Raw genomic sequence first — 25,216 nt, 5'->3', positions numbered from 1 at the left:
CATGTGTGATGGAGGCAGACTCCATAACACCACCAGTCGTCATCATCATGGGTGGAGACTCTTTCCAGTCTCCGTATACCGCTGTTGAGATGTTTTGACCGGGTAGGATGAACACTGGTGCAGCAGCAAACACGTACGTGTTGGAAAACAGACTGAGACGTGATGCTGATGTGTCCATGACAACCAACATGACTACAACAGTGATGCTGATGTGTCCATGACAACCAACATGACTGCACAACAGTGTTCCATACAGTGTGTTGTAGTTTGTAATACATCAGACTGTCTGTGTTAGCTTTAGTCCCAGGATCCCTTTTTAAAAGGGTGGGAACTGTTTACTGCTGAGCTGATGACACACCAGCCACAATGGCTGCTACACCTGGTTTTTAGTCCTGCTACACCTTGTTTGTAGTCCTCCCACACCTGGTTTGTAGTTCTGCTGCATCTGGTTTGTAGTCTTGCTACACCTGGTTTGTATTTCTGCTACACCTTATTTGTAGTCTTGCTGCACCTGATTTGTAGTCCTGATGCACCTTGTTTGTGGTCTGCTACACCTTATTTGTAGTCTTAAGGTGCTTTCAAGTGGTGTTGGGTTTATCGGCCATACGAGCTTCCCACTTGGAAGAGCACATGAACACCCTACAAAGTCGGATAATCAAGTCGGGTACATCGGAATTCTAGATGCAACACGAACTGGCCGAGTTCTGACATCATTGTCTATTTCAACATGGCTGCGCTCAACTACGAACGTTTGGAGCATCTTGTTAACCAAACCGAACCCACTGAAAGTGACAAGTGTCAACAAGTTAGCTTCGTTAGTTTGCTAACAAATAATTCAGGTGGAATCAAGAAACGGAATAATTGGCCAGATAAAATGTTTAATAATCACCGTATGTGTTTCCTCTCCTCTACGGCGTCATAAAGGTACTGGTAACAGCTTTGGATGTATTTGCTGTACGCTGGCAGAAGCCACAAACAGAGCAGGTATTTTGCTTTTCCCGGGTTCCCACCAAAAACGACTTGAATGCATGCAAGTCACGTGAACGACTTCTGCACTCGGAGAAAACAGTCATCCGATCAGTCCGACGGGCACTTGAAAGCAGCATTGCTACAAGTGGTTTGTAGTCCTGCTACACCTGGTTTGTAGTCCTACTACACCTTATTTGTAGTCTTGCTACACCTGGTTTGTAGTCTTGCTACACCTGGTTTTTAGTCCTGCTACATCTTATTTGTAGTCTTGCTACACCTGGTTTGTAGTCCTGCTACATCTTATTTGTAGTCTCGCTACACTTGGTTTGTAGTCCTGCTGAGCCTTGTTTGTAGTCCCAGAAAATCAGAGTCAACGGGTCTGTTTCTCTCTGCCTCCTACATCCCCTATATCAGATCACTGTTCTACTGGAAGACTGACTGTCTGTTCAACCCCACCACCACCACATCACCTCCACCATGGAGGTGGAGAATGGAGACAATAAACCCTTACAAATGGAGAAAAGTTGTGAATTGCAGCTTTAAGCAGAGCAGTGAGGAGGGTCTTGTGGTCATTGGCCAGATTCACCTGCCAGTCTGAGCTGCTGATTGTAGATTAGTCAGTAAAGGTTTAATAGACCCAGTCTGTTTCATGTTGTGCTCTGCTGTCTGTCAGAGTGCTGTGACTATTCCAACAGCCAGGACTGACAAAGTCATAGGTCAAACTGAATCATTTGACTATTTCTTAAGGAATATTAGTGATACACAAGTTTTAATTGTGTGTGTGTGTGTGTGTGTGTGTGTGTGTGTGTGTGTGTGTGCACATCTTTATCTTTGTGTGCTTGTGTTTGTGTATGAGAGAGTTTGTGTGTGCACCTGTGTGTCTATCCGTCTCTCTGTCTGTCTGTCTGTCTCTTTCTGTCTCTCCAGGTGGTGGTGAATGCTCTGATCGGAGCCATCCCGTCCATAATGAACGTGCTGCTCGTGTGTCTGATCTTCTGGCTCATCTTCAGTATCATGGGCGTCAACCTGTTCGCCGGGAAGTTCGGTCGCTGTGTCAACCGCACGGGTTACGTCTACAATGCCTCATTCATCAACAACAAGACCGAGTGTCTCGCCCTCAATGACACGCAGTTCTACTGGAGCAAGGTCAAGGTCAACTTCGACAATGTGGGAGCCGGCTACCTCGCACTGCTGCAAGTGGTGAGCCAATGGGCCGGTGGGAGTTGTGGGACTGTTGTGTGTGTGTGTGGGGGGGGGGGGGGGTCAGAAGATGCTGTCATCTAGTGAGGACAGCAGTGGAATAAACCTCATTTCACAAAACCCTCAACATTATAGGCAACCAGCAATAGGTCAAAGGTCACAGACATAGCACCCCGACATTATTTGACTGGGCAGAAGCTCCACCCTTTTCCTTTCGCTTTCAGCCAATCACACGTGTCCTGCCGTTTCCGTGATGAAGAGTTAAAGTTAACCAAACCCAAGTCTGCACTGTTACCCAAACCATAATCCTGACCTGAACCTCATCTGTCCTGTTGTGTGTGACACACCTGGCGTGTCTCAGTAAGTGTGTTTATCTGTACCTGTGTCTTTGTGAGCTCGTGGAACATCGTCTGTCCCAAAACGCGTGTTGACGTTTAGCCGGGGATGCTTCAGCTGTCTGGATGTGTGCTCGAGCTGCCCGTTTTTTGGGGTTTTTTTCCTGCTCCTTTTTCTCCCCAATTGCACTTGGCCAATTACCCCACTCTTCCGAGCCGTCCCGGTCACTGCTCCACCCCCTCTGCCGATCCGGGGAGGGCTGCAGACTACCACATGTCTCCTCCCATACATGTGGAGTTGCCAGCCGCTTCTTTTCACCTGACAGTGAGGAGTTTCACGCTATTCCCCCCCAGTTCCCCCTCCCCCCGAACAGGCACCCCAGCTGACCAAAGGAGGCGCTAGTGCAGCGACCAGGACACATACCCACATCCGGCTTCCCTCCTGTAGACACGGCCAGTTGTGTCTGTAGGGACACCCGACCAAGCCGAAGGTAACACGGGGATTTGAACCGGCGATCCCCGTTTTGGTAGGCAAAGGAATAGACCGCTATGCTACCCGGACGCCCCCGATGTGCCCGTTTTGTTGGCGGATGCATCGTTTGGTGACTTGGCAGATTTGAGACACAGAGAGCCCATAACTTATTTACACTTTAATAAGCAGTGGGTCAAACTTTAAGTTACTGTAGTTTTTGTACTACAACTGTTATTTTGCCACCAAATTCACTTATGAGAAAACTGTGGCCAGAGGTCCACTACTAACTGGGGTATTGCGCAATACCAGCAAGTAGTTCCCATCTCAGACTGTGAACTGAGTTTTCTACCAGTTTGTATCCCAAGTTCAGTTTACCAAGCATGTACGTCGTCTCTATAATGTGAGTTTGTACTTGGAGTACTTGGCATCGAGAAATAGCCTACTCTGTCGCCAGCCTGCGGCAGATCTGATTGGTTGAAAGGAGCAAGGAGGTGGAGCTTCTGTCCGATCAAGGATGGTGAACTAGTGATTACCACATAATACGAATCCCCCTCAGTATCCAGTCCAACATAAGAACCTCCTCTCCTCCCATTCCCTCTGTCTCTCTCTGTGTTTGAGATGTAATATCCTCCTCCGTCAGGATGTTTTCTCTCTCCGTCTCTCTGTCTGTCACGCTCCCTGTCCTCCATCACATTTCCTTCCTTTCCATTCTCTGTCTGAGCTTGAATTTCTCTTTCACTTACTCTCTCTATCCCACATCTCTCTCTTTGTTTTTCCATCCCTCCGCTCACCCCCCCTCTCTCTCGCTCATTCTCTCTCTCTCTTTCTCTCTCTCTCTTTCTCTCTCTCTCTTTCGCTCACCCACTGCTGAGTCCTGAGAGGTTCCAATCAATCAGAGGCTGAGGGGTTTATATTTTTAGAGTGACTGCAGCACAATTACGAGTGCGTGTGTGTGTGTGTGTGTGTGTGTGTGTGTGTGTGTGTGTGTGTGTGTGTGTGAATGAGGAGGGGGTTTAACCAGCTTCTATTCCACAATTTTTAAAAGTGTGCTTACCCTGTGCCTAATGGCAGGAGATGAGGAAAATGGAGAGAGATGGAGAGAAAGAGAGAGGAGGGAGAAAGAGAGCGAGAAAGATGGAAAGAGAAATGAGGTGAGAGGGAGTTCCAGCACTGCATCTCGACTGCTGAGAACTTAAGAGTTGTAGGTAGGAGGCTGGTTGCCTGGCGACAAGTCACTCAGCATCTCTCCGTCATCTCTCTGTGTTTGGCTGGTCGGCGGGGCAACCCATCCATTAGCCTCTGGAAATAGTTCTGCTGCAAAAAAATGAATAAACCAGGGAAAGAGTTTTATTCCATCCGTCCGTCCATCCATCCATACAGACACCTACCTGTTATCTATTCCTGCTTAAGCTACTTCAGTCTATCCCAGCATGCATTGAATGGAAGTCAGGGAGACACGCCGGACAGATCAGCAGTCCATAATAGGACGTGCACACATACACACACAGTCACTCTCTTCCTGTTCATACTTGACATTAAAATGTGTCATTGGTGATCCATTACAAATACAGGTGTGAACACATCCAAGATGGATTGACGATGCGCAAACCACATGTAGAGATGGTCAGAAACAAACCACATGTCCCCAGCTTGGTCGGGCGTCCCTACAGACACAATTGGCCGTGTCTGCGACTGGGAAGCCGGGGTCCTGGTTGTGGGTCCTGGTTGCTGCAGTAGCACCTCCTCTGGTCGGTCAGGGTGCCTGTTCGAGGGCGAGGGGGAAGTGGGGGGAATAGCGTGATCCTCCCACACGCTACATCCCCCTGGTGAAACTCCTCACTGTCAGGTGAAAAGAAGCAGCTAGCGACTCCACATGTATGGGAGGAGGCCTGTGGTAGTCTGCAGCCCTCCCCAGCTCAGCAGAGGGGGTGGAGCAGCAACTGAGATGGTTCGAAGAGTGGGGTAATTGGCCGGATACAATTGGAGAGAAAAAGAGGAACCCCCCCCCCCCCCAAAAAAAAAGAAGAAGAAGAAACAAATCACATGTAGAGCTGGTCATGTAGACCTGGTCATGTAGCGCTGTTCATGGAGACCTGGTCATGTAGACCTGGTCATGGAGAGCTGGTCATGTAGCACTGGTCATGTAGAGCTGGTCATGTAGACCTGGTCATGTAGAGCTGGTCAGGTAGAGCTGGTCATGTAGAGCTGGTCATGTAGCGTTGGTCATGTAGAGCTGGTCATGTAGCACTGGTCTTGTAGAGCTGGTCATGTAGAACTGGTCATGTAGAGCTGGTCAGGTAGAGCTGGTCATGTAGAGCTGGTCATGTAGCGTTGGTCATGTAGAGCTGGTCAGCTGGTCAGGTAGAGCTGGTCATGTAGCGCTGGTCATGTAGAGCTAGTCATGTAGCGTTGGTCATGTAGAGCTGGTCAGATAGAGCTGGTCAGCTGATTATGTAGAGCTGGTCATGTAGAGCTGGTCAGATAAAGCTGGTCAGCTGGTCATGTAGAGTTGGTCAGGTAGAGCTGGTCATGTAGAGCTGGTCAGCTGGTCATGTAGAGCTGGTCAGATAAAGCTGGTCAGCTGGTCATGTAGAGTTGGTCAGGTAGAGCTGGTCATGTAGAGCTGGTCAGCTGGTCATGTAGAGTTGGTCAGGTAGAGCTGGTCATGTAGAGCTGGTCAGGTAGAGCTGGTCAGGTAGCGCTGGTCATGTAGACCTGGTCAGGTATAGCTGGTCAGGTAGAGCTGGTCAGCTGGTCATGTAGAGTTGGTCAGGTAGAGCTGGTTATGTAGAGCTGGTCAGGTAGAGCTGGTCAGCTGGTCATGTAGAGTTGGTCAGGTAGAGCTGGTCAGGTAGCGCTTGTCATGTAGAGCTGGTCAGGGAGAGCTTGTCAGCTGGTCATGTAGAGCTGGTCAGGTAGAGCTGGTCAGAAACACTGTGATCACACTGGTAGTGCAGTTTCAATGCATATGCATTTCATAATCATTTAGGATCACATTTGTCATCGGTGTAGGCAGAAATATGCATACCTCTGCACGCTGTGGTCATTTCTAAAACGATGAGGCAACTTCTGATCAAAACATTTGGATATATGCGTGCATGGAGCCACAGCGACACCAGGAGTCTGCTTTCAGTCTGGTGTGAAGAGTCCGTTCAAAACAAACTCTGGCATTTCTCCTGAAACTGACACGAAAACAATTTCTTTAAAAAAAAAAAAGCATTTCAAATTATGTGTGTATTTGCATGTCTGGATCAGGAATCGCAAGGGATGCAATATATACATTACATTATTGATCTATTATTGATGCTTTAGGGTGCTGATTGGCTGTGTATTGTGATTCTTTAACTGTTTAAGACTGTAATGTTCCCCTTCAGTATTACAGTCAGGTTTACTTTTAGTTTGTTTATGACTTATTGAAATATGTTTTTATTTTATTAATACATATGTTATTGAGCCCTGTGGTGAACTGGCGGCCTGTCCAGGGTGTCTCCCCGCCTGCCACCCAATGACTGCTGGGATAGGCTCCAGCATCCTCGCAACCCTGAGAGCAGAATAAGCGGTTCAAATAATGGATGTATGTTACTGATGTATATGCATGTATGATGTATGTATTTAAGACAGGAGGTGGAGCTGGAGGTGGCAGAGTTGAAGATGATAAGATTTTCATTGGGAGTGATGAAGAAGGACAGAATTAGGAACGAGTATATTAGAGGGACAGCTCAGGTTGGACGGTTTGGAGACAAAGCAAGAGAGACAAGATTGAGATGGTTTGGACATGTGTGGAGGAGAGATGCTGGGTATACTGGGAGAAGGATGCTGAATATGGAGCTGCCAGGGAAGAGGAGAAGAGGAAGGCCAAAGAGGAGGTTTATGGATATGGTGAGGGAGGACATGCAGGTGGCTGGTGTGACAGAGGAAGATGCAGAGGACAGGAAGAGATGGAAACAGATGATCCACTGTGGCTAACGGGAGCAGCTGAAAGTAGTAGTAGTAGATACATGTATGATGTATGTACTGGACTGGCGGCCTGTCCAGAGTGTCTCCCCACCTGCTGCCCAATGACTGCTGGGAGAGGCTCCAGCATCCCCGTGTCGCCGACTGGGAAGCGGCTGGGCTAATGGATGGATGGATGTTACTTACTGAATTAGTCAGTAACCACTTATTAAGGCTTTATTAAGTACGCCTCAATGTAAAGTGGAATCAAACGCTTGTACAGCCTGCTGTGTCTCTGCAGCAGGCGACAGACCATAATAGGTTGTAACCCACGGCGACTGACTGACTGACAGCAGGCGCCCACTCACAGCAAAGCAGACTCGCCTCCCCTCTCAGCTTTTCTTCGACTTCTCTCTCTCTCACCTCTCTTTACCACTCCTCTCAGTCTTCTGCTGCACTTCCTGTTTTCATCTCTCCGCTCCTCCTCTTTTACTTTCTTCTCTCTCTCTCGCTCTCATCTCTTCTTTATAACTATTGTTTCTTCATCACACCCATCCTTTCTTTTCTTTCCCTTGCTGTGTCTCTCCTCCCTTCCTATCCTTCTCTCCTCCGTTCATTTTACAGGTCTATATGTTAAGTCAGTCCCTCCCTCTTGCTCTCGCTTTCTTATTTTTTCACTCTCTCGTTCTCCTCCTTTATTACAGGAAGTCCATAAAAGGTTTCTTATAAAACGCTCATTGATAAAAACACGGCTGCTGTGTTTCCATGGCATCCAGGCACACATGCCAACCGTCTCATAGATGTACTCACCGAGATGATCATCTCTCCTTCTGTTTATCTGTCTGTCTGGAGCCGTCTCTGTGTCTCTGTGTGTGGTCTCTATCTATCCACATTTATCTCAGTCTATCTTAATCTGTCTTTACTTCACTGTTTATCTACCTCTATCTTTCTCTCTAGAGCTATCTATATCTCTGTATGTCACTGTTTCTCTGGTATAGACAGTAGACTATCCATATTACTGCATATACACATTGCACGACTCGTACCTTCAGATAAAGTCAGAGACAACACTTCCTCATACTGCTCAATTTTACGACTTAATTTGATTTTTTTCTTTTGTTTGTTTTTTTTTGTCAAGGCAACATTTAAAGGTTGGATGGAGATCATGTACGCAGCGGTGGACTCGCGTGCTGTAAGTTAACATACAACCTCTCCATGAACACCATTGTAGATAAGGAGCGGTGTGTTCCTCTGTTGTTGTCAGTCATGTCACCATCAGTACCAGTCACATAATATGCAGAAAATGAGCTGCCAGTTTCTGTTTTAAAACATGAATATGTCTGCTTGTGCATGTTTGTACATGTGTGTTGGTTTATGTGTACACATGTATGTTTGTGTGTGTGTGTGTATGTGTGTGTGTGTCAGGTTGAGGAACAGCCTATTAAGGAGATCAACCTCTACATGTACCTCTACTTTGTCATCTTCATCATCTTTGGCTCCTTCTTCACCCTCAACCTCTTCATCGGTGTCATCATCGACAACTTCAACCAACAAAAGCGAAAGATATGTATCTTAAATACATCTGCACACACACACACAGAAATGTATTAACATCTCAGGTTTTTCTTTATATCGCAGTTGTAATGACATACTCAGATAGGCAGGATACAAGTACAAGCAGAGGTGTTTATTTGATGTCCAAGCTGAAGTAAAAAATCACAAAGCAAAAACAAAGTTGGGCAGAGAAAAGAGTTAGCAACATGTTGATCAAAACCACAATGGAAAACACAACGGACAGAACCGTTAGGGAAGGCTAATGGTGAAAATGTCAAAGAGATGTTACCAATACTGCCTGAGGTGTAGTGAAACTGAGGGGACGATATAGGGAGCAGCGGGGCCAAAGGCCAGTTGGGAGGTAATAAGGGACAAGTGTGAGTAGTAGGCAGAGATGTGGATCTTGTAATGAGGGTGTGGGTGTGACAGTAATGACACGATATGGACAGCCAAACCTCTCGGGACACACAAACTATGAACAGCAGAGATATAGCAGGAGTTCAAACCCCAGTTGTGCCGAGTCTCCATTAAGAGTCCATGGCTTAGACTACTAATGCTGTACAAGCCAACTACCTCAGACATGAATGAGAATAACACGGTCATACCAGCTCAGATGTCATCTGGGTTAGAAGAAAGCCGCTTTATTTTGTCATTGTACGGTTACAATGGCATTTGTTTTCTGCATTTCACCCATCCTATTCTATAGGAGCAGTTAACAAGGTCCATGTCAGGTGTTGGTGAACCAGGACAACCTGATTAGAAGTGGGCTACTGGAACAAGACATCATGGACAAGGGCCGAGAACCTGGAACTGATGGAATGCTACTATAACAGCAGACCCCAGGAGAGGGGCTATATGAAGCATATGTGGGAACTGTAGACCAGCAGGAGACCTACTTCCTCGCTGACTCAATAGAAGGAAGCTACTGTCACAATGTGAGATGGAGAGTCTCCAGCAGGATGACTATACAATTTAGCACCTTGAATGGTCACCCAGTAGGCAGGAGATAGATGAGGACAGACTCCATCCAGCTGAAACAGTCCTACCAGCCATGGCAGCTGAAGCTACTGAGGTTCAAATGAGAAACATGGCCAGACTAAAGACAGTCAGTGCCGGACTCGGCTTCCATGACTTAGTGACAATGTGCCACCACAAAGCCTGATGTGGATTTGAACACAGCCTCACACAATATCTTCATGCCGCCATAGCAGAGACCAGCGAGCTTGGATATGCCACTGCAACCATAATTCTGGAGATGCTTGGGCACCGGATTAAAAACACAGGTCACCAACAATATCCTCCATGGAAGAAAAGGCTGGAAGCTGAAATCAAAGCAGCAAAGACGCCCCTGAGACAATCCAGCACTTAACAGCAGGCTATAAAATCCTAGCTGGGAAAGTGTACACTGAAAGGCATAACCAAGTGGCTGGGATAGTGTACGGGAACGTCTGTCATGAATACAGACTGGAAGTCCCCAAGTCCAAATGGGAGACACCGCCAAAGGTGGTTGAGAATGGCAGAGTTAAGATCCTGTGGGACTTCAAGTTCCAGACTGACAAGCAGGTGCTGGCTAACCAACCAGACATTGTGGTGGTCGACAAGGAGCAGAAGACAGAAGTAGTGATCGATGTAGCAATCCCGAGCAACAGCAACATCAGGAAGAAAGAGCACGAGAAGCTAGAGAAATACCAAGGGCTGAAGGAAGAACCAGATCGGATGTGGAAGGTGAAATCTACAGTAGTCCCAGTGGTAATAGGAGCACTATGGGCTGTGACCCCCAAATTGGGAGAGTGGCTCCAGCAGATTCCAGGAATCAGATTCCAACATCTGAAGTCTCTGTCCAGAAGTGTAGGGTCCTAGGAAAAGCTAAAATACTGCACAGAACCCTCAAACTCCCAGGCCTCTGGTAGAGGACCTGAGTTTGAGGAAAACACACACACCACCACCCCACAGAGTGTGTGTGTGTGTGCGCGTGTGTGTGTGTGAGTGAGTGAGTGATATTTTAGGTTGTGTGTCGAGCTCCTGGAACCTAGTGAAGTCACTCTCCCAGTCACAGCCCCTAGTGTTCCTATTACCACAGGGACCACTTTAGACTTTGTCTTTATACATGCTCAATAATCCAGGTAAGGAAATCACAGGTATCCCCACCCTTTATAAGGGGATACCTGCAGTCGTTTGAGACTGAAGAGGTCACGTAGATGAGTGATGAAGCGTTTCTCTCAATAAACATTGTGTTCAGATGAACTGATTCAACTTTCTGTGATCACTTTAGACTTCATCATCCAAATCCATTCCAGTTATTCCTTCAGCCCTTGGTACTTTTCTATCTTTTCATGCTCTTTCTTTCTGATGTTGCTGTCAGCAGGGATTGCCACATCTATCACTACTGCTCTCTTCTCTTGTCAACGACCACAATGTCTGGTTGGTTGGCCAGCACCTGCTTGTCCATCTGGAACTTGAAGTCCCACAGGACCTTAGCTCTATTGTTCTCAACCACCTTTGGTGTTATTTCCCATCTGGTCTTGGGCACTTCCAGTCCATATTAGGCAGAGATTTTCCTCTACACTATCCCAGCCACTTGGTTATGCCTCTCAGTGTATGCTGTCCCAGCCTTAACACCCTGTTACTATGTGCTGGACTGTCTCAGGGGCATCTTTGCAGAGCCTGCACCTTGGATCCTCTATGCTGTGGCAGACCCCTGCCTCTATTGATCTGGTGTTGAGTGTCTTCTCTTGTGCTGCCATGATCAGAGCCTCTGTTTTGTCCTTCAGCCCAGCCTTTTCTAGCCACTGGTAGGATTTCTTGATGACAGCCACTGGAGGGGCTTGTTCTTCCACGATGTCGTCTCTTCTTCTTCTTCCTCATCAGTCTCTATCCTCTGCTGCCTAGGTGCTCACTGAGCAATTTGTACTGGGGGGGCCAACTTCCTGATGTACTCTTGGATGTGCCTTGTTTCATCCTGCATAGTGGCTCTGACACTCATCCTTCCCCCTCTTTTTGCTGCTCGGACAGTTTCAGTGCTGGATTTCAGGTGAAATCCTCCATGCATTGTGAGGAATTTTCATGCCTTGACATCTGTGGCCTCTATTTCCTTCTGTGGCCAGCTTATTATCCCAACTGGGTATCTGATGACTGGTAGGGCGAACATTTTGATGGCTTGGATCTTATTCCTACCATTGATCTTGCTCCTTAGGACCTGCCTTACTTTCTGGAGGTATTTGGCTATAGCTGACCTCCTTGCTTTCCCGTCATGGCTCACATTGGCCTCTGGGATATATATATAGTATATATATATATGACAGTATATCGTATATCGCCACGGGACAGTTTTATTTGAAAAATAATTTTGCAAAACTGCTCTCATAAATCTTTGTTGGTTGTGTTTTAGTGTTTACAATTGTCTGTTATTTTCAAGAAGTTCAGGTTGTGCCCATTTTTCCCTTAAATATACAAACGGCACTTTGCGACAAAAAAAAAACCGTCTGTAAGCTGCTGTGGTCTGTGGTGAAAATAACAGAATCTTGTCCTGTTTGTACTTAGGAGGACAGGACATCTTTATGACGGAGGAACAGAAAAAATATTACAACGCCATGAAAAAACTGGGCTCCAAGAAACCACAGAAACCCATCCCCAGACCGCTGGTGAGAATACACAATTCCACCAAAACCTGTATGGATAAATGGTAATGGCTAAGAGGTTAGCACTGCTGCCTCATGTAACACCGCAATGACGAACGAAACTTTAAAGATTAACTCCACTCCTATAACTTTAATGTGGACATCGATACGCTGTTGGCTGGTTTCAGTTTGGTGGTCGAAGATCACTCGTCTTCTCTCAACCTCCCTCTCTTTCATTCATTGGACAGTTTTGTTAGAGTACACCAGCAAGTGCAGGATGTTAGGGTACACCTGCAAGTGCATGATGATATCAAGTAAAAATTGTCATATTTGTCTGGAAGACAAAAAGCATTGTTATAAATGCAAAAATAAAATGAGATATTTTTGTGTGAATTTCCAGACTATAATGTTAAATAGATGTAAATGAAGTGCAGATAAAAAGAAGTAGCACAAAGGGAAATACATTTTTCATTTTTGGAGACCTTTAATTTGAAGGTGTTTTCTTCTGCAGAGTACACTTCTGGGGGTTGAGTTTGGGTTGGAGGAAATGAAAATACTTTGTCCTTCAGTCACTCAGGATAACAGGAAATCTGTTTTACAGTTTCGGAAACATCACCTTTTCACCTTTTCCCTTTCTTTTAGTTACGTGTGCCTTGGCGTTAATGTAGTGTTAGCTATCATGTGCTGCATCAGAGCTGCTTCCTGTTGGCTTTATTATGGTGTCTGATACCAGAGGAAGCAGAGATGACTGCTGAATACTGATTGGCTCCTTGTTGTGTCAATCACTATTTCCCAAACAGTCAATTATCGGTGTCCCTTTAATCTTCTCTCCTCTCTCCTCTCTCCCCAGAACCCACTGCAAGGCTTCTTCTTCGACTTGGTGGGCAAGCAGGTGTTTGACATCATCATAATGATGCTGATCCTCTTCAACATGATCACCATGATGGTGGAGACGGACGAGCAGTCGCCGCAGATGGAGAACATCCTCAACAAGATCAACCTGGCCTTCATCGTCATCTTCTCCACCGAATGCATCATCAAGATCGTGGCACTGCGCTGCTATTTCTTCACTGTGGGCTGGAACATCTTTGACTTCGTGGTGGTCATACTCTCCATCGTCGGTGAGTGAAAATCGACACAAGTTGGATGAATAACATTACATTATATCATGGAGAATACTGGTTTCCAAAGGTGGCAAAACCATGTCCAGAAAGTAAAAGTCCTAACCGTGCATTTGATCTACCTATGTACTAAATCAGCAGATTTCAATAAGTAGTTTCCACTACCTTACTGAAGACTGGTGTTGATTAGAATCAGCTAGTGTAGTACATGGGTGGAGCAAATGCATGGTGAGGACTTTTACTTTGTAGACAAGGTTTCACCATCTCTGCTGGTTTCAGAGTGGCTGAAGGGTGTCTATTAAAACTGTAGTTTAGTCACTGTTCTACATTCATACGCAGGCCATTAGTTGCTCTGTAACCATATCAACATGCTGAATTAGTAGCAAGCCCAGTAAACATTCAGAGTTAGCATAGCGGCTAATTTCTGCTTCATAACCTAGTCCCTAACGTTCAACAAGAAATAAGTGAATGCGTTTGTTTTAAGCTATTGGTGAGTGGCCGTGTTGTCAGCAGGATGTTCCACAACTAGGATTTTACCTCCACGGCGGCAAAGAGGATTTTCACTACATCGGAGTGGTTTACCACAAACCTGTAAACCAGCAGTGTAAAACATGACTCGTCATTGCTGAGAACTTGTTCAGGACTTAACACATAAAGTCTGCCGCAGATTTATGAGTGACAGGTGCTACCTTGTCCAGACTGATTATAAAGATGTGACGAGGAAACATGGTGACTTCTGCAGAGTGAAGTTAATGTTCTTCTACATAGTGAAGTTACTGTTCTTCTACAGTGAAGTTAATCTTCTATAGAGTGAAGTTAAAGTTCTACAGAGTGAAGTTAAAGTTCTTCTACAGGGTGAAGTTAAAGTTCTTCTACAGAGTGAAGTTAAAGTTCTTCTACAGGGTGAAGTTAAAGTTCTTCTACAGAGTGAAGTTAAAGTTCTTCTACAGGGTGAAGTTAAAGTTCTTCTACAGGGTGAAGTTAATGTTCTTCTACAGGGTGAAGTTAATGTTCGTCTACAGGGTGAAGTTAATTTTCTTCTACAGGGTGAAGTTAAAGTTCTTCTACAGGGTGAAGTTCATTTTCTTCTACAGAGTGAAGTTAAAGTTCTTCTACAGGGTGAAGTTAATGTTCTTCTACAGGGTGAAGTTAAAGTTCTTCTACAGAGTGAAGTTAAAGTTCTTCTACAGGGTGAAGTTAATGTTCTTCTACAGGGTGAAGTTAATTTTCTTCTACAGGGTGAAGTTAAAGTTCGTCTACAGGGTGAAGTTACTGTTCTTCTACAGGGTGAAGTTAATTTTCTTCTACAGGGTGAAGTTAAAGTTCTTCTACAGGGTGAAGTTAAAGTTCTTCTACAGGGTGAAGTTAATGTTCTTCTACAGGGTGAAGTTAAAGTTCTTCTACAGAGTGAAGTTAATGTTCTTCTACAGGGTGAAGTTAATGTTCTTCTACAGGGTGAAGTTAAAGTTCTTCTACAGGGTGAAGTTAAAGTTCTTCTACAGGGTGAAGTTAAAGTTCTTCTACAGGGTGAAGTTAAAGTTCTTCTACAGGGTGAAGTTAATGTTCTTCTACAGGGTGAAGTTAATGTTCTTCTACAGGGTGAAGTTAAAGTTCGTCTACAGGGTGAAGTTAAAGTTCTTCTACAGGGTGAAGTTAATGTTCTTCTACAGGGTGAAGTTAATGTTCTTCTACAGGGTGAAGTTAAAGTTCTTCTACAGGGTGAAGTTAATGTTCTTCTACAGGGTGAAGTTAAAGTTCTTCTACAGGGTGAAGTTAAAGTTCTTCTACAGGGTGAAGTTCATTTTCTACAGAGTGAAGTTAAAGTTCTTCTACAGGGTGAAGTTCATTTTCTACAGAGTGAAGTTAAAGTTCTTCTACAGGGTGAAGTTAAAGTTCTTCTACAGAGTGAAGTTAATGTTCTTCTACAGGGTGAAGTTAATTTTCTTCTACAGGGTGAAGTTAAAGTTCGTCTACAGGGTGAAGTTACTGTTCTTCTACAGGGTAAAGTTACTGTTCTTCTACAGGGTGAAGTTAAAGTTCTTCTACAGGGTGAAGTTACTGTTCTTCTACAGGGTGAAGTTAAAGTTCTTCTACAGGGTGAAGTTAATTTTCTACAGAGTGAAGTTAACGTTGTTTCTCTTGAATCACTCATGAGAGTGAGGGTCTTCACATCGTGCCTTTCTATTCCTGGCTTAAGAGTAATGAAGTAAATCCAATTGGTGGTGTCATCTGTGTTAAAATTAAACATGCCCCATATTCCTCACCTGTTGTCTTTCATGTGTGTGTGTGTGTGTGTGCGTGTGTGTGTGTGTGTGTGTGTGTGTGTGTCACCTCTATCTGTTATCTGTCAGTGAAATGACCGCTCTGTTGGCCTTGACTCTCAAGGTCCTATATGGTCATATAAAACACACACACATACACACACACACACACACATGATCTACAGAACCATGCACACACACACACACACACACACACACACACACACACACACACACACACACACACACACGATCTACAGAACCATACACACACGCGCACACACACAACAGTGTGACAAGTGTTGCTGACAGTGAGCATATAAACATATGAGCATCACATGAGGGAACAGGCATTAGCGTGGCTCATCGTGTCCAGTGTGTGTGGGCGTATGAATGATGTATCTTGTAGTTCTTTATGACATCATAATACCTCTCACTGCAGTGTTTTGAGTGAAATGTGAGGAAACAAGTGTGACATCATCAACACACAGCTGACATTTACATGTTCTTTATCTAACAGCTCACACAACACTGATGTGTGTTGTTTAAGGGGTTTACAACTGAGAAGAGTTTCTACTGAAATCCTACCTCCTCATCCTCCTCTTGCTGCTGGTGCCGCTGTGTGTGTGTGTGTGTGTGTGTGTGTGTGTGTGTGTGTGTGTGTGTGTGTGTGTGTGTGTGTGTGGACCAGTCAGAGGAACAGCTTCACAGGGAAATACCAGCAGATTCCCCTACTAATGGGAATGTGTGTGTGTGGACCAGTCAGAGGAACAGCTTCACAGGGAAATACCAGCAGATTCCCCTACTAATGGGAATGTGTGTGTGTGGACCAGTCAGAGGAACAGCTTCACAGGGAAATACCAGCAGATTCCCCTACTAATGGGAATGTGTGTGTGTGGACCAGTCAGAGGAACAGCTTCACAGGGAAATACCAGCAGATTCCCCTACTAATGGGAATGTGTGTGTGTGGACCAGTCAGAGGAACAGCTTCACAGGGAAATACCAGCAGATTCCCCTACTAATGGGAATGTGTGTGTGTGCAGACAGGGATGCCTGGGGGAGGTGAAGGTAACCAGAGCAATCACTGTTGCCAGAGGGCGGTCCCTGTAGACAAATGAAACATGACTGAACTGTTACATGAGCTGGTCTGCACACCGGGGGGAGGGGGAGGGGGGATCATACAGAGAAAAGAGTAAAGATGGATCGAGGAACACAAAGCATGAGTAAGACAGAGCGAGGAGACAGGTAAAAGAGCAAGAGAATGAAGGGAAACGACAGCACGATCGATAGACAGAACAAGGTGGAGGGATTTGAGGAGTGCTGGTTTCAGGTTGAAGTTCATCTATGATGCAATGGTGGTCCATCCCCAGCCCCCCTCCCCCACCCCCATTTAACCCATTACTCAGACAAACAGACAGCAGGGGAGGAGGGGGAGGATTGGAGGTCGTCTCTTCTTCCAGTTTATCATTCCACAGTAACAAGGACAAGATGGACACATGGCTGATGGGATGGATTAATACGTAGATGGATGAGAATGAAGTGATTAAAACCGTTTTGTGTAGATGGTTACCGTGGAAACATTGGATCATCAGATTGTAGTCCAATCTGTCAAGATACGCCAACTGCACACACACAAGTCCCACCTCATCGCCTTCATCTTCATCATATCTCCTTCAATCTCAACAAGCTACCGATGGAGAAACTATGCTAGGCTTTGTGGGTAGGTCTGTCCCTTTACAGAAAGACGGCCCTGGGTTCAGTCTCAACCCTTCTGTGTGTTTTCTTGTTCCCCTCATGCTGGCGTGGGTTTCCTCCACAGCCAAAGAGGTTATGGTGGGTTAGCTGGGGGTCGCCCAAAGATATAAATGATTTTGGATGATTGTGTGTTTTTGGTCCTGGTATGGACTGATCAGCTGTCCGGGGAGTCTCTCGGCATCTCGTCCAATGCATGATTGATCTACTGTTGTCCTCCATGCAGATCGAGATGCTTCTTGTCCTGGAAGTGACTTTTGTCCCATGATCTATATGTTCCGCAAAATCAACTTGTACCTTTTGAATCCCCGTGTTACCTCCGGCTTGAGGTAACACGGGGATTCAAACCCCACAGACACAGTTGGCCGTGTCTGTGGGTGGGAAGCCGGATGTGGGTATGTGTCCTGGTCACTGCACTAGCGCCTCCTCTGGTCGGCCAGGGCACCTGTTCAGGGAGGGAGGAACTGGGGGGAATAGCGTGATCCTCCCACACGCTACGTCCCCCTGGTGAAACTCCTCACTGTCAGGTGAAAGGAAGCAGCTGGTGACTCCACATGTATGGGAGGAGGCATGTGGTAGTCTGCAGCCCTCCCCAGATCGGCAGAGGGGGTGGAGCTGAGACTGGGATGGCTCGGAAGAGTGGGGCAGGTGGCTGGATACAATTGGGGAGAAAAAGGGAGACAATAAAAAAAAAAAAGTGAACTTGTCATTAAAATGAAAGTGAACATATTTACATAAACAGACTATTGAATTTAAAGGTGACTTTTTTCCACAGAAGTCAAATTATAGTTTCATTCTCATCCATGACATCAGTAATCTTGGACTCGGTTTTGAGGACGTAGTTAAGTGTTGCTTTCTCATTTCCTTGATTTAATTAAACAAGGTGTTTTTAGATTCCATGTGATGATATTACATTTTCACAAGACTGAATTTTACTTGACAAAACTGACAGTGTAACACAAAGCCTGCCTTTTTAACAGACATGCCTTTCTTCTCCTCTCTCTCTCTGACCCTCCCAGGCATCGTGCTTGCTGACATCATCGAGAAGTACTTTGTTTCTCCGACATTATTCCGTGTGATCAGGCTGGCCCGTATCGGCCGAGTTCTGCGCCTCATCCGGGGGGCCAAGGGCATCCGGACGTTACTGTTCGCCCTCATGATGTCACTTCCTGCTCTCTTTAACATCGGGCTGCTCCTCTTCCTGGTCATGTTCATCTACGCCATCTTTGGCATGGCCAACTTCGCCTATGTGAAGAAGCAGGCAGGCATTGATGACATGTTCAACTTTGAGACCTTCGGGAACAGCATGATCTGTTTGTTTCAGATCACCACCTCCGCCGGCTGGGACAGCCTCCTCAGCCCCATCCTCAACAACTCCCCAGAGGAGTGCAACCCCAACATCCCCCACACGGGCACCAATGCCCGGGGCAACTGCGGGAACCCCTCGGTGGGCATCACCTTCTTTGTCACCTACATCATCATCTCCTTCCTGATCGTGGTGAACATGTACATCGCCATCATCCTGGAGAACTTCAGCGTGGCCACAGAGGAGAGCACGGAGCCGCTCAGCGAGGACGACTTTGAGATGTTCTACGAGGTGTGGGAGAAGTTCGACCCGGAGGCCACGCAGTTCATGGAGTACGGCAAGCTGTCCGATTTTGCAGACACGCTGTCAGAGCCTCTGCGCATCGCCAAGCCCAACAAGATCAAACTTATCTCCATGGACCTCCCGATGGTCAGCGGGGACAAGATCCACTGCTTGGACATCCTTTTTGCTTTCACCAAGCGTGTCCTGGGTGAGTCGGGGGAGATGGACGCCCTCAAGCAGCAGATGGAGGAGAAGTTCATGATGGCCAACCCGTCCAAGATCTCCTACGAGCCAATCACCACGACCCTGCGCCGCAAACAGGAAGAGGTGTCTGCCACAGTCATCCAGCGATGCTACCGTCGCCACCTTGTGAGACGGCAGATGAAAGCAGCCTCCTACCTGTACCGTCAAATCACCACACCGCGCCACAACACAGAGCAGGGCAAGGAGGGTGACGATGGAGGAGGGGAGGAAGCACCAGAGAAGGAGGGGCTTATTGCCTCCATGATGAGGGAGAACTACGGCTTTGGCTTGGTGGGTATGGAACGCTCCGAGACAATCTCCTCCACATCCTCCCCGCCGTCCTACGACAGTGTGACCAGAGACACCTCTGAGCTCTTTCACCCACTCACTGAAAAGACGCAGGTGGCCGCCATCATCTCTGCGGGCAGCGAAGTAAGTGAACAATTGCCGCCGGATAGCGAAGACAGAAACAGCGAATCATTACCTTAGCAGTAACAGAAAGACAAGCAGAAGGGTTTCCTGGATCACCTCCTTGTTTTGGGTTTTATCTGTTCATTTTTTTGTTTATTGAATGTACCATAGCTGACTGGAGCTATGAAGGGAGGTGGGCGCTCTGAATGAGGACCTGCAGGAGAGCTGCAGGGGAAGTTTGGAAGAGTCAGTTGAAAGAGCAAAGTGGAATATTACTATGAAAATATTACTTCCTGTCCCCTGTGGAGAGCCAGAACGAGTTTCTCACAAGGATGGAGGAAAGACGGAAAAGCAGAGACGATTAAACCGCCTTCGTCTTTGTTCAGTTCAGCTCTGCCTTCGTCAGACTAGAAGACGGAGAAGAGGAGGAGGAGAAAGGCCTCGGGTGTCTCTGGCGTCGGCCCAAGTCGAGGATTTAGAACAACCGACCTTTAACCTTAGTTGGGTGGGGACACAGGGTCAGAACAACTATATCACTGATGTATCCATCATTTATTGGACCGGGGGGGCTCAGCCCCTCCTTCTGCTGATCAATATTTAGAGACTACGCCTACGCCTGGCTGGAAGAGCGGAGGACAAGCGAACACTGGAACCTGAGGGAAATGGGAAAACACTGACAAAGTGATTAAGAGAAAATCTTTTTCGTAGTAAAAGTATAACTTTGTTGATGTTACCAGTCTTTATAGCAGTACAATTATTACTATTTTTTATATTTTTTAGAGTAAGTTTAAGAAAAACTAAAAACACAGTTTCTTGACTTCGGAGTGGCGCTAGCTCAGAGAAAGTGGCTGAACGACCACGTTGTAATAGACAAGAGGAGACGAGAGGAGCGAGGAAAACTGGAAACGAAAAAACGACTTCATCCGTTTTTGTTGGCGGTTTTGCACCTTTCATTTCAAAAATGCTGTCGTGTAACCTCACCAGGGAAACACAACTGCTCAAAAGGGCCGACGATAAATGTCGAGGCGCTCAGGTGGCATCAAATTGACACTTCATCAATTATTTCCAAAACCGCTGCTCACCGTGTGATTTGTCCTGGTGGTTTTCGTCTTTGCTTCAGTTTGACCAGTTGGTGATTTGACCAAATTTGATGTTTATGGCGTTCTGACTTCACCGAGCAGGAAGGACGAGTCTGGACCACACTGGTGTTCTTGCTGCCCTAACCTCAGGGACTGGGAACGACCCAGTCACCGCTAGTGTTCTCTCACATGATGGGAAAGTGAGGAAAGAGAAAGGACGGGGGGGGAATAGAGGAACATCTTAATCCTCGTCCAGCGGGGGCGCTCTTAGGACTCCACAGATGAGGGGAACCGCAGGTTCAGTGCTTTCATTAGTTTCTGTATTAAAGTTTTCATTTAGGGATGAAAGTTGATTTAAAAAATGAGTCTATGGGCGTCCGGGTGGCGTGGTGGTCTATTCCGTTGCCTACCAACACGGAGGTCGCCGGTTTGAATCCCCGTGTTACCTCCGGCTTGGTCGGACATCCCTACAGACACAATTGGCCGTGTCTGCGGGTGGTAAGCCAGATGTGGGTGTGTGTCCTGGTCGCTGCACTAGCGCCTCTTCTGGTCGGTCGAGGCACCTGTCCGGGGGGGGACTGGGGGGAGGAGGCATGTGGTAGTCTGCAGCCCTCCCCAGATCAGCAGAGGGGGTGGAGCAGCAACCGGGACAGTTCAGAAGAGAGGGCTGATACAGGTACAATTGTTGGGGAGAAAAAGCCCCCCCCCCCCCAAAAAAAACAAGTTCATTACAAACCAGCCAAAGTCATTTTTCTGGGTCTAAATGAGGCTTTTTAATTTCTGGCAAAAATATCAGTGTGTTCAAATGACTTCAGTTAAACAATTTATGAAATCTAAACATAGAAAAAGAAAACTTTCTGTGAGGAGTGTGTATCTACACAGTATGAAGACAAGCTCAACAAGTGATTTTATTATTTTTATTCCAAACGAAATGCATTAAAATGTATTTGACACATGAATTTATTCAGTTGAAATTTTGACACGAGAAAATTCTGTTCAAATCGGTGCCCAAAGACAAGGCGCATTTCTATGCAACAAGTCCACTTTTATGGAAGAATCATTTATCATTGTGCAGTATGCTGACTACAGAGCATGATGATGATGATGAAGATGATGATGACTGGAGTAGAAGTATCTTAAGATGAGCTCGGTATGTCTGGATGGAATAGAAAATCAGTTTCTGGTGGACTTTTCTCTGTACTTGTCACTAAAACAGTTGTTTAGTTAGCGGTGGGGACAAACCAGCAGGTGGTGACAACATTATTTGTCATATTTCGGTCCAAATCTCAGGGAGTGGAGTCTGTACAGAGAAGTCAGAGTCACCGGAACCATAAAATCACTTGCTGTGCTGTTTTTATACAGCGTCCTCCTCCTTGACAAATCACCAACTGTCCGTCATCAGCCGCCCATGCAGTATGCTTCAGGCTGGACTCACACTGACTGGAGGGTCCTCAACCACGCTTTCTGTCCAACACGCTGTTCGGTGTCTCGGACAGATTAATTTGGAGCTATGCCAGGTTAGAATCCAGTGGTGTGAACCAGCCCCAAGTGCCCCAACCCCCCCGGTGTATGACAACCAGCCCGGCCTGTCAGAGCTGGGATTCAAACCCACGTCGTTATCTCCAAACCCTCCACCAGCATTTCTGTCATCTGTCCTCAGCGTCCTGGAAAAACCTCCGGTCTAAAACAGCAAACATCTCAGAAATGCCCAAATCTGAGCCATCATGTAGGAGCGCCTTCATTGCAGAGACACCTGGAGAGCAGCCTGCAGCTCCGAGCACAGGGCAGGTGGATGCTACATGGGGGTAATAGGGGGATAATAGAGGTGTGTTTGGGCTTTTGGGTGTGGGGGTAAATCATTGGTTAGCCTGCTCTCAAAAAAAAATCCTCTGCCCGGGTCAGACAAGATGGTTACACATGTTTTCAACAAATTGCTCTAAGGGTGTCCGGGTAGCATAGCAGTCTATTCCGTGGCCTACCAACACGGGGATCGCTGGTTCGAATCCCCATGTTGCCTCTGGGTCAGGCGTCCCTACAGACACAATTGGCTGTGTCTATGGGTGGGAAGCCGGTTGTGGGTATGTGTCCTGGTCGCTGCACTAGCGCCTCCTCTGGTCGGTCGGGGAGCCTGTTCGGGGGGGGACCGGGGGGAATAGCGTGATCCTCCCATGTGCTATGTCCCCCTGGAGAAACTCCTCACTGTCAGGTGAAAAGAAGAGGCTGGTGACTCCACATGTATGGGAGGAGGCATGTGGTAGTCTGCAGCCCTGCCCAGATCAGCAGAGGGGGTGGAGCAGCAACCGGGACGGCTCGGAAGAGTGGGGCAATTTGCCGGATACAATTGAGGAGGGAAAAGGGGGGGGGGTCCAAAAAAAAAGAATCCTAAAAGGAATCTGATCAGCTCCTTTCAGGAGAAAGTTTTTCTTTCAGATGGATGAAGAAAATGTTTAAAACACAGGGTTAAAGGACCATACCGGTGTTTTCGCATGTTTTATCCCATCCATCCATCCATCCATTATCCAGACCGCTGATCCTGCTCTCAGGCTCGCGGGGATGCTGGAGCCTATCCCAGCAGGTTTTTGTTTTCATCATGGACATGGCCCTGTGATGGCGGCCCGGCGGCCCGTCCAGGGTGTCTCCCCGCCCGCTGCCCAGTGACTGCTGGGATAGGCTTTATCCCGTTTCTTAAAAATGGTGTTTACGTGACATTACACCTGACCTGACCGTTTTTGAAAAGCATACTGAAGCGTTTTCTATTTTTTGTGCGTTTATCTCTGCCTTCCAGACAGCCTTTGGTTCCCCTTCATTTCAGCTCGGTATGAAAGGTCATGATCTGCAGACTTGAGAGGAGTGTTTGGTGTGGTGGCGGCTGAACGCAGCGGAAGTCCAGGCTGGTTTGAACAGTCTCTGGAGTGGTACGTGCTTTCAGCGGCTCTATAAAACAGAGGGAAACACCGGTATGCTCCTTTAAATGTCTTCTTCTCACCAGTGCTGAGTGTTGCCGTGAGTTGGTTTGCCAGGTAGCCCCGTCCCGATACCCAGCAGGTCACAGTAGAGCCGGCCTGCACCGTCACGCCAGGTAAAGACCGTTTGTTCCAAACACTCCAAGTGTTGATCACAAATCACAAGTACACAAGACTTGATGTGGTTTGGCTGAGCGGTCCTCCGCATCAGATGGGGGGGGGGTGGAAGGACAAAATAGTGTGTAGTTGTGTGTTTGTTGGCACTTCCGGTGAAACTAGAAGGAGGTGAAGATGGCCGCTCAGCAAAACCTGGTTGTCGAGTTTCTAACAAACATTTCCGGTCATGGTTTTGGTCGGTGAGATGAACTCGGATGTGATTTCTTTACCGCCCATCAGGGGACATGAGAGCTGCTTTTCCACACTGTCTCTCAGTTTACATCTTCAGTTACCCCCCCCCCACACACACACACACACCCCCACCGGAAATACCCGGGGAGGCGATGCCAGCTGGAGTTTTTCCAGGATGCTGGTGAGAAGATGCTGAAAGCTCTTCTTCACTTCCACACACACACACACACACACGTGTGTGAAGGGGTTGTGAGGTCAGACAAACATGTGGTGGACGGTAAATTAAACTTCTCAAACAGCGCCTCTGATAGGTAACCAGCCAACCATCATCTGCAGCATTTTATTCTTCTTACTCTGCGGGGGAATGGAGGCGTATCTGCGGAAATACCACGTCATGAAAATGAGATCTGACGCGTCATCAGCTCCGGTGAACGACCGGAAAAAGAGGGAATTTCAAAATGGAGGTTCACCCTTTTTCTCATGTTGTGTTCACCCAAAGCTGATGTACATTTATAAATACATGAGATATCTATATTTACCCATATATTCAAATATATATGATTTAGTTGGTAAAATATGTCACAATTTCATAAACTGGGGGGCTTAATTAGCATAAAAGAAAAATTCCAGTTTCCCGTCGTCGGTTTTGAAATAATTCTGGCTTTGTTCCAGCGGAGGATTTTCTCAGTTTGGAGGGAAACTCTTCATATCAAACAAATGTTTTATGTATTTTTTTGTTCGTGTTGTTTTTTCTTAATGCATTTATTTATTGATGTTTTTTGGGGTTTTTTTTGTCATTTTGTCAATGTTTTGCACCTTGTAACTGCGTCACAGAGGAGCAGTCAGTGCCGAGCGGCTCTTTATCGATTTTGCACAAAGGAAACAAACCGCGGTTAGCAATAACGGTTTGCCGATATCGATCCACCCTGTAAGTGAGTCTGAAGCGAACGCTTTCCAAAGGCCTTATTCCAGCGCACCCCCCTGGACACGTGTGAGGGTTGTCACGAGGCGCCGCGCTGAGACAAGACTCGTGGTCGAGTTGTGGTCAGAACACAGCCGGTGGTAGACATGGAGGCTGAGACGGTACCTACCACTGTGTGACAACACACCTGTCCAGGGCAACACACACCTGTACAGGTCACCACACACCTGTACAGGGCAACACACCTGTACAGGGCAACACACACCTGTACAGGGCAACACACACCTGTACAGGGCAACACACACCTGTACACACCTGTACAGGGCAACATACCTGTACAGGGCAACACATACCTGTACACACCTGTACAGGGCAACACATACCTGTACATGTCACCACACACCTGTACAGGGCAACACATACCTGTACAGGGCAAACACACGCAACA

General features: G+C 46.7%; 1 protein-coding gene across 1 annotated transcript in view; it reads left to right on the top strand.

The window, feature by feature from the left end:
* Positions 1-23,380, top strand: part of scn5lab (sodium channel, voltage gated, type V-like, alpha b) — a 283,003-nt gene extending 259,623 nt beyond the window's left edge. The window contains exons 26-32 of the mRNA XM_056299257.1: positions 1,897-2,169; positions 8,048-8,101; positions 8,335-8,472; positions 12,000-12,104; positions 12,931-13,201; positions 18,234-19,477; positions 23,321-23,380. Of these exons, the coding sequence (XP_056155232.1) occupies positions 1,897-2,169; positions 8,048-8,101; positions 8,335-8,472; positions 12,000-12,104; positions 12,931-13,201; positions 18,234-19,477; positions 23,321-23,380 (2,145 nt within the window). The remainder of the gene's footprint in view (positions 1-1,896; positions 2,170-8,047; positions 8,102-8,334; positions 8,473-11,999; positions 12,105-12,930; positions 13,202-18,233; positions 19,478-23,320) is intronic.
* Positions 23,381-25,216: the final 1,836 nt, after the last annotated feature.

The sequence above is a fragment of the Lampris incognitus genome, chromosome 19 (genome assembly GCF_029633865.1).
Source record: "Lampris incognitus isolate fLamInc1 chromosome 19, fLamInc1.hap2, whole genome shotgun sequence".
Taxonomy (NCBI): domain Eukaryota; kingdom Metazoa; phylum Chordata; class Actinopteri; order Lampriformes; family Lampridae; genus Lampris; species Lampris incognitus.
The sequence above is the reverse complement of the archived record's forward strand: the minus strand, read 5'-3'. Positions and strand labels throughout refer to the sequence as shown.